The sequence below is a fragment of the Desmodus rotundus genome, chromosome 12 (genome assembly GCF_022682495.2).
Source record: "Desmodus rotundus isolate HL8 chromosome 12, HLdesRot8A.1, whole genome shotgun sequence".
Taxonomy (NCBI): domain Eukaryota; kingdom Metazoa; phylum Chordata; class Mammalia; order Chiroptera; family Phyllostomidae; genus Desmodus; species Desmodus rotundus.
This window is the reverse complement of record NC_071398.1, coordinates 30,662,788-30,678,966: the sequence shown is the minus strand read 5'-3', so window position 1 is coordinate 30,678,966 and position 16,179 is coordinate 30,662,788. Positions and strand designations below refer to the sequence as shown.

The 16,179-nt window shown below is 46.6% G+C and overlaps 1 protein-coding gene across 10 annotated transcripts in view; it reads right to left on the bottom strand.

Annotated features, from left to right (window-relative positions):
* BANP (BTG3 associated nuclear protein) overlaps positions 1–16,179 on the bottom strand; it is a 141,048-nt gene that overhangs the window by 53,942 nt on the left and 70,927 nt on the right. For all 10 annotated transcript variants that reach the window (XR_011650594.1, XM_071219751.1, XM_045191842.2 and 7 more), the window contains 3 exons: positions 8,946–9,185; positions 3,159–3,326; positions 63–193 (listed from right to left, as the gene is read on the bottom strand). Coding sequence is in view for 9 of the 10 variants with exons in the window: in XM_071219751.1 (XP_071075852.1) it covers positions 63–193; positions 3,159–3,326; positions 8,946–9,185 (539 nt within the window). In the remaining variant the exon portion in view is untranslated. The remainder of the gene's footprint in view (positions 1–62; positions 194–3,158; positions 3,327–8,945; positions 9,186–16,179) is intronic.

The following is a 16,179-nucleotide window of genomic DNA, read 5'->3' as shown; positions in this document are numbered from 1 at the left end:
ATCCCTGCCACACCCTCCCCTCCAACCCATGCACGGACACAGACTGGTAGAAGGGTACATACTACTTGGACCTGCCCGTCCTCTCCAATCTGGTGGATCTGGACCTGCTGGGCGTTGGCCAAGGCGTAGTGCAGGGCCTGCGGCTGGGGCTGTGGTAACTCCGTGGTGGGAGGTGGTGTGCTCATCATGCTCTCTGTGGGGAAACAAAGGGGCTCAGCAACAGCTCAGCAGACCACCAGCGCCCAGGCCCCCTCCTCTTCCTTGATCCCCAACCCCAAACTCCCAGAGAAGAGAAAAGGAAGCTCTTCATTCTGAAACCCGAGTCAACGTGTCCCAATGGAGGGTGTGGCATTTTGTAGAGTTCATTAGTAATTAGCGTTAGATAACAGACTTCTGACCTGCAGATAGAAGGAAACTAAAGAAGTGACTATTCTCCCTGCTTGCTGCATAGAATTCCATTGTGTAAATGTACCATAGTTTTGGGATCCACTCATTTGCTGATGGGCACTTAGGTTGCTTCTAGCACTTGGCTATTATTGTAAATTGTGCTGCTATGAACATTGGGGTGCATAGGTTCTTTTGGATTGGTGTTTCAGGGTTCTTAGGGTATAATCCCAGCAGTGGAATTATACTGCTGGGTCAAAGGGCAGTTCCATAATAACAATAAAAATTAAAAAAAAAACAAAACTGACTATTCACTGACATAGACTATTCTCATCCACTTATTTAAATGAAGTTCCTCAGGATATATTGACAAAAAGAAAAAATAGGAAAAAGTGGATATTAAACTCTGTTTTAAACCAGCAATAAGTAATATTTGTCCTTGGTTAATACTACAGAAAAAAGCTCCACTCACTTATGAGATGTTTGTATTAATGATGTGTATTAATTTTAATTGTAATATCTCAATCAGAGAAATTTTCTCAAATACTTAGAACATTAAGGGTTCAGAAATCATTTTTAATTTTTACATTTTTTATTACAGAAAATTATGATGGATCAATAAAAAACTTTTAAACATAAAAACATTACACTAGGAGGAAATTCTGTGAGAGAACTAATATGAATAAAAGAAAAAATGTAAATGTCTGATTACTGAAGAAAAACCTTTCATGTATTTTTTTCTAGTAATTTAATGGTGGGCATCAAACTGAGATGGTATATAGATTCCACTACATATATTTTTTTAAAAGTAATATAGCAATATGCTAGAAATTACATCTTTTTAAATTATTTCAAAGCATAATGAAAAATCTTAGTTGTCATTATTATAAAATGTCAACTTAAAAATACCCAAGGAAAAGCACTTTTTCAAACTTCTTTAAGAGGGTAGTGACCAAAACATGTAAAATCCCCTCTGCTAGTTATTAAGAACTATATAACTATACAGATTCCCAAATAATTCCTACTCCAACATTAATAAAAATCAAGTGATTTTTCAAAAATGTAACAAAAAAGAATGATGGTCTCCAGGGTTCTAAAAACACCGCAGAAGATACGACTTGTGTCTGATGCTTCCCAAACCTAAGATGCAAATTACTGAATTTACCATTTAATCAATAGCTCCCTTTAATTATACAACATGAAGACCAATTTAAATTCATGTTTTATAACTCATACCGATATCAAAGTCCAGTATAAAAACTCTCACTGGTGACTTGTTTTTGATCAAGAACAGACCAAGATCGACAGGAAGTGACAAGAGACAAGCACACTCATGCTGAGGAGGCCCTGGGCCCCAACGCCCACTGGAAGAGACTGGAACAGAAAGGATAGGCCATCCAACAGGCCTCCTGCCCTCCCCAGCCTGGCTCTTCCCTGCACCCAGAGGAAAACCAGCTGCAGACACAGATTTGCAGTCAGGGCATTGTCAAGAGCTAGTTCTTTGCAACTCTAAAATAATGGGCACCATTTAGATGCCCACCTAAGGCCTTCAACTCACCAGTGAGACTGCGGGAAAAAAACAGCTGAATTGTGTTTTAGACAATAAAATGTAGCCATCTTAAACTCAAGTACATATACAAATTTGTGTTGCTAGATAAAACACAAATGTTTTAATATATTGATTTTTAAAAAATTCCTTAAAAATATTGATTTTATGGTTTGTGTTCAAACTGGCAGTACTAACCTTGGCTCAGAATCTCATTTGTAAGCATTTATTTGGAAATTCTTTTTATGTCAGCTGATAATTCAAAAGTAGCAAGACACCCCAGCTGGAAATACTATCGATAACAAAATCCTGGTTTAATTACATATTACTGAACTATTTCTGTCACCAGAGTAGCCTGAAATACCAGATTTGTATTGTTAGGTTCAGAGTATGCAGAAAGAACACTGACAGAAATTCCAGAAGGCCCTTTAAATAGCCACCTATTTTGCTTTACCTAATGTGAGCCAAGTATGCAGTATATTAAAATAGAGAACTAAATCAACAGAAACATACAAAGTAATGTACTCTTTTTTAAAAGTTTGATTGAAAAAGGAGTATGTTCTGTGTTTCTCTCAAAACTAATTTGATTCCAGTGCTCACGAGGAGGCAGCCTTCAGACCAGGATGCCTCCGGCCTCTTGCAAACTGAGCAGAAAGGAGACACCTACCAGGGTTTATTAGTAGGAGCATTAAGACTAAATGTAATAGCTCAGAAACTCATTCTTCATCCTCTCCAGCCACATAAACACCTAAAGGCCAAGGGAATATAATTATGCTCATCTCCCTCATGTGGTTTTTTTAAAAGCTGCACCTTGAATGCTACCCTTCCCCTTACCCAACTGTGGCTGTGCTCACTCCTACTCCAAACACCTGGCACACAGCGAGCGACATGGAAAATAACTAGGCAGAGAGAGGAAGTAAAGGAACTGCTCAGTACAGCACCCCATGTGGCCCTCACTGAGCCCATGCTTCTGCCTCCCCACCAGGTGACATTGGTGTGTGGTGACCCTGGTCTACATGCCCTCTTCTATTGCCTCTGGAAAGGAGCCTTACGCGGATCTGGCTGCAGCTCCCCGCCTGTCACAAAAGCAGCTAAGCAACTTACACTGCACTTGTGTGCACAGAGTTAAGGCTCAAGTCACTGGGTTCTGAGTAGGTTTTGCAGGCGAGTAGCCTCACTCCCCCAAGTCCCGCAGCGAGAACTGCTCCGGGCTGCCCCCGCAGTGTACCTGACGTGCTGTATGAAGATGAGGACGGTGTTCTCCGGGAGAAGCTCTTGACGGCCAGGCTCTGGCCTCGCTGTTTCCGCCGCCAGGCTGTCCGGCATTTGGAGTCGATGCTCTGTTTGATTCGGTACCAGTCAGATTCCGTGATTCCAAATTTATAGAAGAGGTGACCTGGAAGAACACATCCCAAATAAAAGCACCATGAGATGAAGTCCTCCCTCTTGGGTCCTGGCTGTTTGGGAGCAACTTGAACACAAAAATGTGATTGGGGCTGAGAGCTTCCCCCTCAGGCATGCCAGTTATGTTAACTTTTAAATAACTTTTATTAAACTTTTAAATAACTCTGGCACCACCCACACCAGAGAGAAATAAGGCAACAAGCTAGGTGCTGAGGGCTTACACGAGCTTCCCAGATGCTCCACAGTCAAACTCTTCTCTCTATTCTAACTCCCTGGATGTCAAAAATGAAAATCAAGGTGCCCAACAATTTTATCAAAACTGCTTCTCCAGACTCCAGCTCAAAATTCCTTCTGCTCATTCCTGTCTTCCTGGCTGTCTCCCTCCCTTCTTTCAAGTCTTGGCTCAAATAGGACCTCCACAATCCCACCCTTAACCAACCCATTTGACTCTAAGGTCCCTCTCACCTCCAACCCTGTCCTGGGTCTCTAACATTTTAAAGAATTTATATATTTATTGTGTTTACTCTGTTTACCTCACAGACACAGGGATCTTTATTTTGTTCACCCATGTATGCCAAGAACCCAGAATATCCAGGCCCTTAGTAGATGCTTCAACATTTGTTGATTAACTGGAAACAACAAGACCTTCTCCCATTGCTACTTGAGTCTGAGCCTGGCTTACGTAATTCTCTGGGTGTCTCCATCTGCCTCCCCAATCAGGGTAGACACTCTCTAAGGGCAGAGGTGACTTTTTACCCCCACATGCATTACCTCTATTGAACTGCTGGCCGCGGAGGGTACATGGAGTCTTGCAGTCCTCCAGTAGTTTACCCTGCACTCATCAGAGTGTGTTCCACAATTGCTAACCTCTTATGTTACAGACAGCCCTCAAGATGTGACTGAATGGCATCCAGAGACCCCCATATCAATAACAAGGGACCCAGTGACATGAGAGGCCACTAAAGAATGAGTGACAAATGGCAACCCTCATTGCCAGCCCGGCCCAACTCCCACTAGTCACACCACCTCTTCTTCATGCTGAATCAACAGAAAGTAATGGTCATGAACGTGGGAACCACAAGAAATGCTTCAGCAGGGTGACCTCCTCTCTAGCTGGCCTGTGAAACTTCACTGATTAATGGAAAAACAAATGGATGAAATTCAAAAACTGAATAATAAAAAGATTAAGCTGAAAAACGTCCTGTTTTGACTACTAAGAGCTTTAAGTTTGGACCATCTACTGAGAATTAACTTGATGCCCAACTCCTAAAACCAGTTCCTATGAAGACCAAAATACTACAATTAATCAAAACAAAGGAACTGTTTGTTCTCCTCAGTGCTATATTAAGTATCAAAAGTTTCTTTTGTCTTGAAAAGACATTTTTTGCTTATGCTTAAGATATCTTGGACTCTATATATAATAAAAACCAAAACTTCTGTAATCTAAATACAATAAAAAAGAAATCGGGTTAAGGAGGGGATTTATAGGATCAGAAAGAACAAAAACCTAAGACAGTTCTCGCAGCACTTTGTAATCCTCGTGCATAAAAGGAAATACGTAAGTGAAGCGGCAACTCTTTGCTTTCTGATTTTCAGGTCATCTCTAAAATAATCACAGAATCATTCATCAATACCCACTAAGTGATCACTACATGCTGGGTATGGCTTTAGGTGCAGGGGGTGGCCTCTCAAAGTCCTGGGCTAGTGACCAACTTTAGTGACAAGAAAACCCAACTACTTGCTATAACTGCAGAAGAACCTGAGTATGAAATGCAGTTGTATAGTTTCAGGAGAACTCAACTCCTGACTGTAATTACAGGGGAATGCAACTATCAGAACTGCAGCTACGTAGTCCAGCAGAACCCAACTACTGCGCGTAGATGCAGAGGAGCCCAACTACAACTGTGGTCTCCAACACAAGAAAAGAAACAGCAATCACAGTATCAAAATATCTTATTAAGTGCATGCTTCAGTAAAGAGAAACATTCTACAAACCATTTTCCTGTTCTCCTCATACTTTCACACTCAAGGAAAAAACCTTCTGAATACCTCAGGGGATTAATGAAATTATACCCAATTTTGAAAACGTGTTAGTAACAGAAAAGAATATACGAGTGTATACAATGTTAACATGTAAATTCAACTTTGTAAAAACCGATTTGCCAGTTCAAAACCTAGCTTACATCCTTTGGAGAAAAAATATACATTCATGTAGTTACACATTATCCATTTCTAAATTCTCCTAAGACATCCTATTACATAATTCCTTCCAAAAGCAACTCAACTGGATGGCAAATGCCACCCTGATGGCTGCCAAGGAAAACTAATGAATCAGCAACACAGACGCTCCCCTGCTGAGAGCCCTGAGGGCAGGACACGGGGAGGGATCCCAGTGGGGCACACTGGAGTCAGCTCTGCCCTCAGCCCTGAGAGCAGAGGGTGTAGCCTCCCGACCACACCTGCTGCTGCACAGATACTGCTGCTATGACTTTTCCTAAAGTGGTCTTTATCTGAATTTAACTGGTATTTCACACTTGTGAAGCATTTTCTCTCTTAAGTTATTTGATGCTCATAAAAAAAAACTCATGAAATACGAATGTCATTACCCTCACTTCAGTTACAAGTCGAATTATCAGTTAGGTGTGAGACGCGGCTTTAAAATGCAAGCCTCCCAGCATCCACCCAAGTGGAAAAGAAATGGTCACAGCATAAACCCCAGGAAGTGCCTCACTCAGCCCTCAATAGCACCCAAGAGACCCACTAGGGGAACTCGGGAGACCAGGAAGAAGATGACATCAATTTCACGCCATAGCCTCTGCTCCCATAACTCCCCTCAGCTAGGCTATCGCCCTGGCTGCACTGCATAGGAGACAGCGCAACTCTAAGGCCAATTCTGGTTCACTGCCCCAGGGCAGGGGGTCCCTGGGGAGCTGCAGGACCATCACATCTGGAGGGTGAACCACTGAGCCCCCTAAGTATCTCTGTGGGATAGCCATTCAGCAGGCAAGCCCCCCGGGCCACCTCCAGAAAGATGGCCCCTGTGAGCCAGCCTATCTGCCTTCCTAGCAAGCTGTCTGGCCACCTCCTAAAGATTAACTGCCTTCTCCCTTTCCATAACACCCATGGCTGACACTGGTAGTTCAAATCACAAAACCAGACTCCCAGCTCTCAAATAATGAGGCTCACAGAGGAGCTGAGTTACACTGTGGGAAAAGGGGCAGAGGAAATAAAATGAACACAGCATGTAATCTTACATCCTTGGTGGGTGGCATGGGGCTTATCAGTTGCAAAGGAATGAAAAACACTATCACTGCTAATGTAATCTCAAGTTCAAGGGGAAAAAGAAGCAGAAAACTGAGTGCCAACAATTTATTTCTTAAAATTACAGTCTTGACTTCATAGTGACTGGCCTATAAAAACAACAGGAATCTTCAGTGCTCTGAGAGAGCGGAAACTGGCCAGCACCTCTCTCGTGCAGGTAGGGCCAGCATGCCTCATTGACATGTACACCTCGCATATCCACAGTGTCCTAGCCTCAAGGCCAGGTTAGCCCCTTCTCCCGGAGCAGTGGTGATCTGCTGAGTAAAGATCAGCACAATGGAGTGACACCACTCCTCAGTTCATAGGAGGAGAGAGGCCAATGTCACTGTCAGGCTTCTCCAAGCACGGCATCCAAGTGACCTGTGAGCAGGCCCTCAACTGTTCTGCATCTCACAGGCCCCTCCCTCCTCACCACTGGCCCACACTGACCAAAGCTTCCTCCCAGCTCTCCATTCAAACGGTGCTTCAGCCTCCCCAAAGACAAGCGGTGGGACCTCCACCAAGAAGATATGTGACACAACATTTGGCTACCAAAGTTCTAAAGAACCTAGGCCCTGCGTACTGTGCTGACATGAACCCCAAAATCCATGTCCTTCCCAGGACCTCAGAATGTGACCTCCCTTGGAAAGAGGGTCCTTGCTGATGTGATTAATTACATTAAGATGAGGTCATACTGGAATACAGTGGGCTCTAAATCCATGACGGGTTTCCTTAGAAGGAAAGATGACACAGGGAGATGGCCATGTGATGACAAGAGGCGCAAGGACAACACGGCTGTGCGATGGATAGAGACACAGGGAGAGACAGCCAGGTGACAATGGAGACCCGGCAAGGTCGACCAAGTGGAAACAGAGACACGGGAGAAGATCATTTGAGGATTACTGAAAATGTCCATGTCACCCTGAGTCTGCAGAAACAGCAAAGACCAAGGTGGGCGTGCCAAAGTAGCCAATGCCCACATCTGCCACTATTTAAGCTCATTGCTCAGTCATTTTGATGCATCTGTTCATTTGTTCCATTTTTTGAGTAACAATCAACAATACAAATTAAACTGGGCCAAAAGTAAAAAAGGTCAACAAATACTTTTAACCTTTCAAAAGTCCACCTGAAGTTTAGCGCTGAGAAGGCCACAGTTTGCGATGGTTTGCAAATGGGGGAGAGCTTGGAAGGCAGCCAACTGCCCCACGTGCAGGGAAGTAGGACTAGCTTGCTCGGACCATGTGGACCTCCACGATGCCACTCAGACTCCCTGGGCACAGCATGTCCCCTCATCCCCACATGCTTCTGCTCTGAGTACCCTAGCCCAGCTTCCCAACTACTGCCGTGGAGTGTTCTCCATGCTTCTGTCTAATAACCAGGGTGTTCCAAAGCACCTCTCCAAATCAGAGGCACCCTGTGCTGGTAGCCCTGTGACTCCCTATGGGAACAGTAGCCCACCACCTGCACAATCCGGAGCCTGACCCAGGCCACTCTTGGAGCCTCTGCGCAAGCACCTCTCTCTGTTGGGCCTTTTGCTTCCAACCACTGCGGTGTGGTCGATCTCCCTGTGATGCACTCGGGGCCGCAGCCGTTCACATGTATCTGACTGCACACTGTACAGTTGAGAACCGCTTCTTGTTCATCTTTGCATCCCAAAAGTGCCTCGCACTGTGGGTTACCCTATCACAGTCTGTCGAACAGTATCCTGTCACCATGGAAACCCACATGTTGCATGCACATCTGTGCCAGGCCCACAGATCTGAGTGGTGCCCTCTGCACTAGGCATCATGCTCTAAAGCATGCGCTGGCAGACAGTCCACAGACCCCTGCTTGCTTCAGAAAGTCAGGTTTACATGTCTGTTCGTTTCCATTTGGTCTGTGGCTGCTTTCAGAGCTGACTAGTTACAACACAGACCCTATGCCACAGCCTAACATACACATCAACTGCATGTCCCTTAGGAAAAGTGGCAACTCCTGCAACTCTGTTCATCTGAGAACTGCTTTATTCCCACCTGAGGGACTGAAGTCAGCGGGTTTCACATGCAGTTTGTCAGAAGCTACTTGAAATGATTTTCAGGGTCTGAACGACCCACACTCCCAGTGTCTTTCCTCTGGGCTAGGCAACATTTACTAAAGGAAATGCTCTATCCAGAAATCCCTCTCCTTGCTCTGTGACAAGTCCTGACACCAGTGCCCCCCAACACAATAGTGGAGGTCCTGACTCATCCCCAAAATCCTGCCTCACAGGGCCCACCCTGCAGCCAGGTCCTTCCTTAGCAGGGTGAAGAGAGGACAGGAAGCCCACACTTACACCGGATGCCATAGATGGTGAGGGGGTCGAGCTGCTTCTTGCCATGCTTCCCCTGGCCCGAGAGGTTGGAGACGGCCTGAACCTCACGGTGGAAGAGGTAGTCCAGCAGCGTCAGCGCCATCTTCTCGGCCGTGCGGCAGTTGGTGCTGATGTGCAACATGTCAGAGGGGATGATGGCGCAGCGCACCCGCATCTCGGGGTTGTTCTCATCTCCCAGCCAGGTGCCATTGGGGTAGTCCTCTGAAAGAGAGAAGGAGGTCTCAGACAAGCTCACATACTCCAAAGGGCCCAGTGCTCAGCTCAAATATACACAGGAAAGATCTGTGGGGGCTGGTCAGCAAATCACTCCCCCAACTTCCCAAATGTTGGCCAGGAGGACTGGGGCAATTCCTGCGGTCACAAAACAGTGGTGTGGGATCTTACGTCTGACCAAGAACAGAAACAGGGACATCATTCCCAAAGAACTGGCCTGGGTTTCTGTTGATGCATCTCAGGAAAATTAATGTAACATGCTGTAACATGTAAATGTTTTTCTGCCATGGAGACTGGCTTCCACAGGGCTAAGCCCACCTGGTTAGCTCACTTAAAAGCAAACAGAAGGCAGAGCACTATGTGTTGCCGGCGCGTCTGCCACCTACCCGATGGCCTGCCCAACCAGAGCTCTCGCAAGTGTGGTAACAGGTAGCTGTGGCGGCCCCAGAGCACCAGGTGACGAGGCTGCCTGGACCCCACACACAGGTCTGTGTGTCTGGAAGAGGTGATGTCAGACAAACCCCAGATTCTCTTTACAACTCCAACAGGGTAAAGAGCTTTAAAAAAAGACTTGTGTTTGTTTTCAGCTTCGCCCCACATCCAGAGAGCAGCAAGTTAGAGTGCCCGGAAGGGGATTAGAGAGGGAGGCCACTCGGGTTCTGACTGTGAATCTGGGCCCTCAGCGTGGGACAGCCACATGGAGTGTTCCATCTCTGGGATGAGAATCAAGGCACGATCTTGTGTCCAGAGGACTTTGTGACTCAAATCTCCACTTGGAAGTGCTCCGAGAAGAGGCTGCCTAGAGGCTGGGCCCATCCTAAGTGAGATAAACTATTGACATGATATAAGCTCTTGCTCTGACCTGCTGAGGAGCTGGGCAGCAGCCAGCTCAGCATGAATAAAGGGCTCAGGGATGCTACGCTTCCCACAGTCTCCTCTCCTCACTCTGAGTCCTTCCCCTCTCCTGCTGTGTGACCTTTACTCCCTTGACCTCCCAGCAGTGAACCTGGAAATATACAGATCAGAAGCATCTTCCGACCTCCTGCTCAGAGCACTGTGACCCCTCTCCTCCCCTCATGACCAAATTTCCTTTCCTGCCACTCGTTCTTTCTTTAACCCTGTGGAGACACAGCATTTGTGACTTTAAGATCTCAAAGGTTCCTACTAACAGACTAAACATCCCCGAGCCTTGTGTCCGCATGCGCCAGCCTTTGGCTTTCTCAGTGGTCATCTAAAATGCAAACACCCAGAGCTCAACATTCATAAGTGGGAAGGACCCCACTTTCTGTACCTTCAGCAAGGCCACGGTGATAATCACAGGTCAGGCATAATGCTGATGTGGAGAGAGAAGAGGGAGGGCGATGAGGTGGCTAGCTCTCCCTCCCACTCAGGAGGAAAAGCACTTCACTTATGATCACAGCCCAAAAGAACTATCGATTCTACCTGGAAACTCAGCAGTTTTCAAGCAATTTATTCTGACCCTAACGGGAAAGCAAATTAAGGTGCAGAGATAGTCACTGTGCAAGTATGCCACTGTGGGAGGGGGGACATTAACAGGCAGAGTGAGAACCTCCTTCTGGCTGGCTGGGATCTCAGAGACGCCAGCTTTCTGCTGAGTGTCTACTAGACCTGTGGGCTGTCGAGTCATGTCACAGCCACAGTTATCACTAGTTCAAAATTCCTCATGAACTTATTCCAAAATGCCCCGACATTTACATTCCAGCCTCCATGCACAGAAGAGGTACCCAGAAAGGGTGGCCAGCCTGCCTTGCTTTGCCAAAGGCCTGGAGCAGAGCAAAAGATCAAGTGACTAGCTGTCTGTGACTCCTACATCCTGTCCCCTTCACAGGCGCCTCCCCCATCCCCGCTCCTGAATCACGAGATTTTCTAGGGATAGCAGGCAAGGCTAGGTGCCCAGGCAAGGTGGCGGCCCCATGGCCCGTGGGGTGCACCAGCGGGTGAAGGATTGCTGTAGGTGGCTGAGGCTATGCTCCTGGCTTTGGCTAAGGGCAGGAAACAAATCATAGGTCTGAGGTTTGGAACCCAAAGTAAGAGATGAGTAAGCAGCCTCATTTCTCAGATACACTGACGGTTGGGGGTGGAGAGGTGGTGCCATGAGCATATGCTCAGATACATGCTTTTTTCTGAAGGTCAGTCAGCTACTGTTATTTTTAGCTTTTCTACGGGAAAACAAAATAAACACGTGATCTAAATACGATGAGATTAGACTTTCAGAGGGGCTCTTGTGATGTCATAGCCGGAATGCCAAAAGGGCTCTAATGTCTTGGGCATTTATTAATTTATCTACAAATACTTTACCGGGCAACTCTATACCTGCCACTGAATCCAATTACACCAAACAGACGATCCACCCTCCATCTGCAGCAGTCGAGCCATGAAGCAAGTAGAGAGAAAGTGGGGCTGGGGAGAGAAAGGGTATACAGGGAAGAAGGAGCAGGAGGAGGGGAGGGGGGAGGCAAAGAGAAGAGATGGGGTAAGAGAAGAGGAGAGAAGGCGGGGAGGGCTGCTACAGAGAAAAGGGAACAGGACAGTCTTCTGGGACTAGGAAACTATATTTTAGTTCAAAACTTGGTTATAGACAGTTAATGGACTCAGTGGGAACTGAATATTCACGCCAGAGTCCTCGAGATGGGATGCAAAGACGTGCCTCAGACACAGTGACAAAGGAACAGCAGAAGGACTCTGAGGACTGGAGGGCGAGGGGCTGAAAGGCCGTCTATGCTTCTCACCATCAGTGGAAGGCTCCCAGAAACAAACTCTGCCCCCTTGGGCCAAACTCGCCAAAACACAGCATACTGTTCCAATCCAATCGGGCCTGAAAGGTTGAACCCCTTGACTACGTTTAGCCCCTCCTGACAGAGGGCTCTGAGGAGTGGAGGCTCTGCTTAGTGAGGAGCTTGCCAGAATGCAGGATTCCTGAGATCCTCTCAGTGGCTGGCTGCCTCACCAGCTAAAATGACGATAGACAGAGCAAAAGACCAAGTGTCTAGCTGTCCCCACACCTGGTTCAGAATCACCTCCACACTGCTCTGAGTCAAGTTATTAAGTGGACACACTGAAATTCGTGGATACATCTCATGGACATCTAACACCCCGAGTCAGCCAGCGGAGCTGCCCATACTGAGCTGTTGAGCAGAGGGGAGTGAGGTACAATAAACAGAGAGGTGGCAGCTGCAAGACAGGAAGCACCACACCACAGAGATGCAGAGCTGACCACTTCAGATGGAGACCAGAGCCAGCCTCAGTTAACAAGAGGACTACAAGCAGCCACCCACAAGCAGGTTCCAGAGGAGGAAGCATTTTGCACTGGCCTGGGCTGGGAAGGGCTACATGCTCTGGGAATGAAATGGAGCCACTGTGGCCAGAGCAGGAAGAACTGGGCAAAGAGGTGAGTAGAGAGAACTGAACAGGGAGTAGCACAATCTGTGCTGAGAACAAACGGATGGGAGAGATGGGGCCACAGAGAGCACAACTGGCCACTTCTGGGGCTACTTAGCAGTCCAGGAAGGCCCCAGGGCACATGGGCATTAAATCACAGGACAGAATCTATGGTGTGCAAACCTTCTCATGTTCAGGTACTGATGCTAAGTGATACCATGCATGTTTGGACTTAAATATTTAAACAAGAGGATCCCATGTGAACCTGCAGGGAAGGGCCACAGCATCCTGAATCCCTAGGAGTCCTGGACAGTGCAACCCTGCCTCCCTGACTGCCATCAACACTGCACACGGGCCAGTGCCCAGACAGTGAGCTAGGGCTCTCAGCCTAACTGCCAACACTGCCGAAGCTTGAAGTGGCCTTTCTCAGGAATAACAAGCAAAGTGAAATCTGCTTAGCAAGTTCTCCATGTTTACATAACATATTCAAAGCAATGTAAACACCAGGAGAGAGCTAAGTGTTGTCTTCCAAACAGCGAGTCAATATCTTGTCCAAGTGATACTAAGACTGTGTGAGTGGAAGGAATTCAGGCAGGATGGCCCTTTGGTCAAGAAGGGATGACTACTCGAGGTCTCTATAAACTCTCCGTGAACCTTACTTCTTATTCCAGCCCTGAGAATTAGCTTCCTATTGGGCTGCCCTCCATACCCAATCCTCTTCCTCCACCAAAGCTGTGCCCCTGCACCATGAGGTCTCCCACTGGCACCATGCTGGAGAGGCCCTGCCCAGCCTCTCGAATCACAGGCCTGCTGGGGAGCAGGGGGCCTCTGACGCTCACACCTGTGCTAGAAGCACTTCACCTTGTCTAAACCCTGTACTTTGCCCTGGTGCTGAACCAGTGACACGCAGGAGAAAGACCCATTCTTCCTGCAAATGTCACCCACTGAAGAGCCTCACGGTTCCAGGAACAATGAAGAAAACATGCCCGCACACCAGCGTTGTGACTGCCCATTTACATGGACACAAGAAGCACATGCGTGTGTGAAGGCAGATATTTTCAAATTGCTTCAAGAGGAAGAATGAAAAAAAAAAAACGACTTCATCTATGCAATTTAATTCTTTTTAAGGCAAAACATGATGTTAAATCAACAAAAAAACATTTATAAATGAAAGGCACTCTTTGTGTAAAAACTGATCTGTCAGTAAGACTGATTAATCAGAAATACCTCAGGGCTCACAGACCAGTTTCTGCTAACAGTGTGGTAAAAGGTAGTACCAAAGAGCCGAAGTGAAAAGCGCAGCACTGCCCTCTTAGCTGAGGAGGTGACCATCCAGCATGGAGCGTGAGAGAGAGGCTTAGGTGGGCTCAGTGGGCCCTTGAGGGCTGTTTCCTCACTGGGCCCACCATAAGATGTCAGCTTCAATGTCCCATGACGACCCCACTCCCTGCTGATGCCTTGCCTACGGACAAAAGCTGGTAGGACGAAAGTAGAGAGACTTCCAGAAATGTAACTGGAGTATTCTGGAGGATAAATAATGTCATTTTAAACTCCTACAGTAGTTATTATTTCAGGAAATATTGTTCCTTCCCCCCCAAAAAGTAAATTAGTCTAAAAATTAACTTTTCTTATCAGCCCAGAAAATAATGATTTAAAATAATGACTTAAAATTTCTCTGGTAATGCAGGAAATTATCTAGAAACTTTATTTCAATCAAACATCTCAAGATTTTATAAGGTATTTTATAACCTATTTATAACCTACTCATTCCTAACTTCGCTTACCCTGTGAACCCTGGTTGCATGGTCGTCTCTAGAGCAAAAAGTCTGAACTAGGCAGTCGAGAAACAGGCTCCAGCAACTCTGACAACACAGAGCTGAAAATCACTGCCATGGGAAGGGACAGGAGACCCAGCTCAGAGGGAGCAGAGGATAGGGATCCACCGTCACCATCCGTGAGACCCTGGGGAGACAGGTAGCACCTCCAAGCTCCCTGGCAAGAAGAGAGGCTCAGTGGGGCCACTGGGTGCGCACTTCTCACCCAAGTCATGCTGGGTGCACCTGTTGACTCAGCTCTGCTCCCTGGAAATTCTCAGCCCTAATTCACCTCCGATCCAGACCAGGTCGCTGTCCGGACCCCCACTTCTTCCCAGTGACAATGAATCGTGTCTTTCAAACGGAAAACAAGACAGAGTGCCTGCCTACATAAATATTTGAGAAATTTGAGAAATTCGCCTTTTGACAATTCAGAAAGGGCATATTTATTTTACTAAAATTGCTTGGTCCAGTTTTGGCATGTGAAACAATAGAAAGATTCTAGTAGCTTTATTAGAAAACTACCAGTCGAATTATAAGAAAAATAAACTTGCTTTCTATTCCAATCATTTAAATCTTCAATGAAATTAACTGGCACTCCTGAAAAACCTACAATGAAAACCCTTCAGCAGTAACTTGAATTTTCTTACCATTAAAATACACATACTTGTTTTGAGGTTCCGTTTCAGTGCCAGGAAAATGAAATGAACAGGAGAAAGCAATGAGATGAAAAGGACAACCACATTCCTGTGGTCAAGTTCAAAACCAAGAAACACAACCAGGCGCTGTTATGTTTCCTTCCCCACCTGTCGACATACATACACACATACATACATGCCCTGAAATTGTGACGCACATTCCTGCCAACAGTGTCAGTCAGCCTGGGCTCCCAGTCACTCTGTTCTCCACAAGGCCTAGACTCGAAAACAAATCTCTCTTCCAGGGATAAGAGTGGGTCATGTGCGGCAAAAAACCAGACAATTGTTACTCAGCACCTACTATGCAGCAGGTCTCCACATGTATTACTGCAACTCGGGGCTCTCTGCTAAGCCAACTGGACAGCTAAGCTGACTTATACGACGTATCCTCACTCCTCCAAAGCAAACAGCAAAACCTATGTCTGCGGACAGTGGCACCACACATATCTTGTGCATGAACAACCTCATAAAGTGCAAGGCCGGGCAGTCTACATGCCACCTCTCACCAATCTAGCCTGACCCACCACCTCACCTCTTTCTAAAGATGATGTGGTTTTGCCCATGGTGTTCCGGCCGCCAGCCACACGGAACATCTCAAGAGTCGCAGTGTCCCACAGTGTCAACAGCTCTCATGGGGAAAGAGTGAGGGATCTAGTGCCCACTTTCCACAAACATGCTGCTTGGACACACCTGCGGATCCTGATTATGTTGCCTCTGCTCCCAGACGCCACCACACCCTTGCTGAGAGCTGCTGGTCCGTCGGCTATTACGACGACTACATACTCAGTTCTTTATAGCCGTGAGAGGTAACTACTGACCTGTTTCAGTCTCTGCCAAAAGGATAACAACCCAACCAAAAGAAGGCAATACTTTATGATTCCCTAAATGCTTCAGGGTTGTTCAAAGACACGACACATGGTGTCAGTTCCACAACACAACGGACCTCATGTTAATCTAGTTCCCCAAGGTTGGCCTCCCCCATTCTAAGCAAGTCCTCAGAGAACAGATTCATCATGGTCATGAGCTGGTGTCAAGTTGTATTCTTCAACTGTACCCAAAACTAATTTTCAT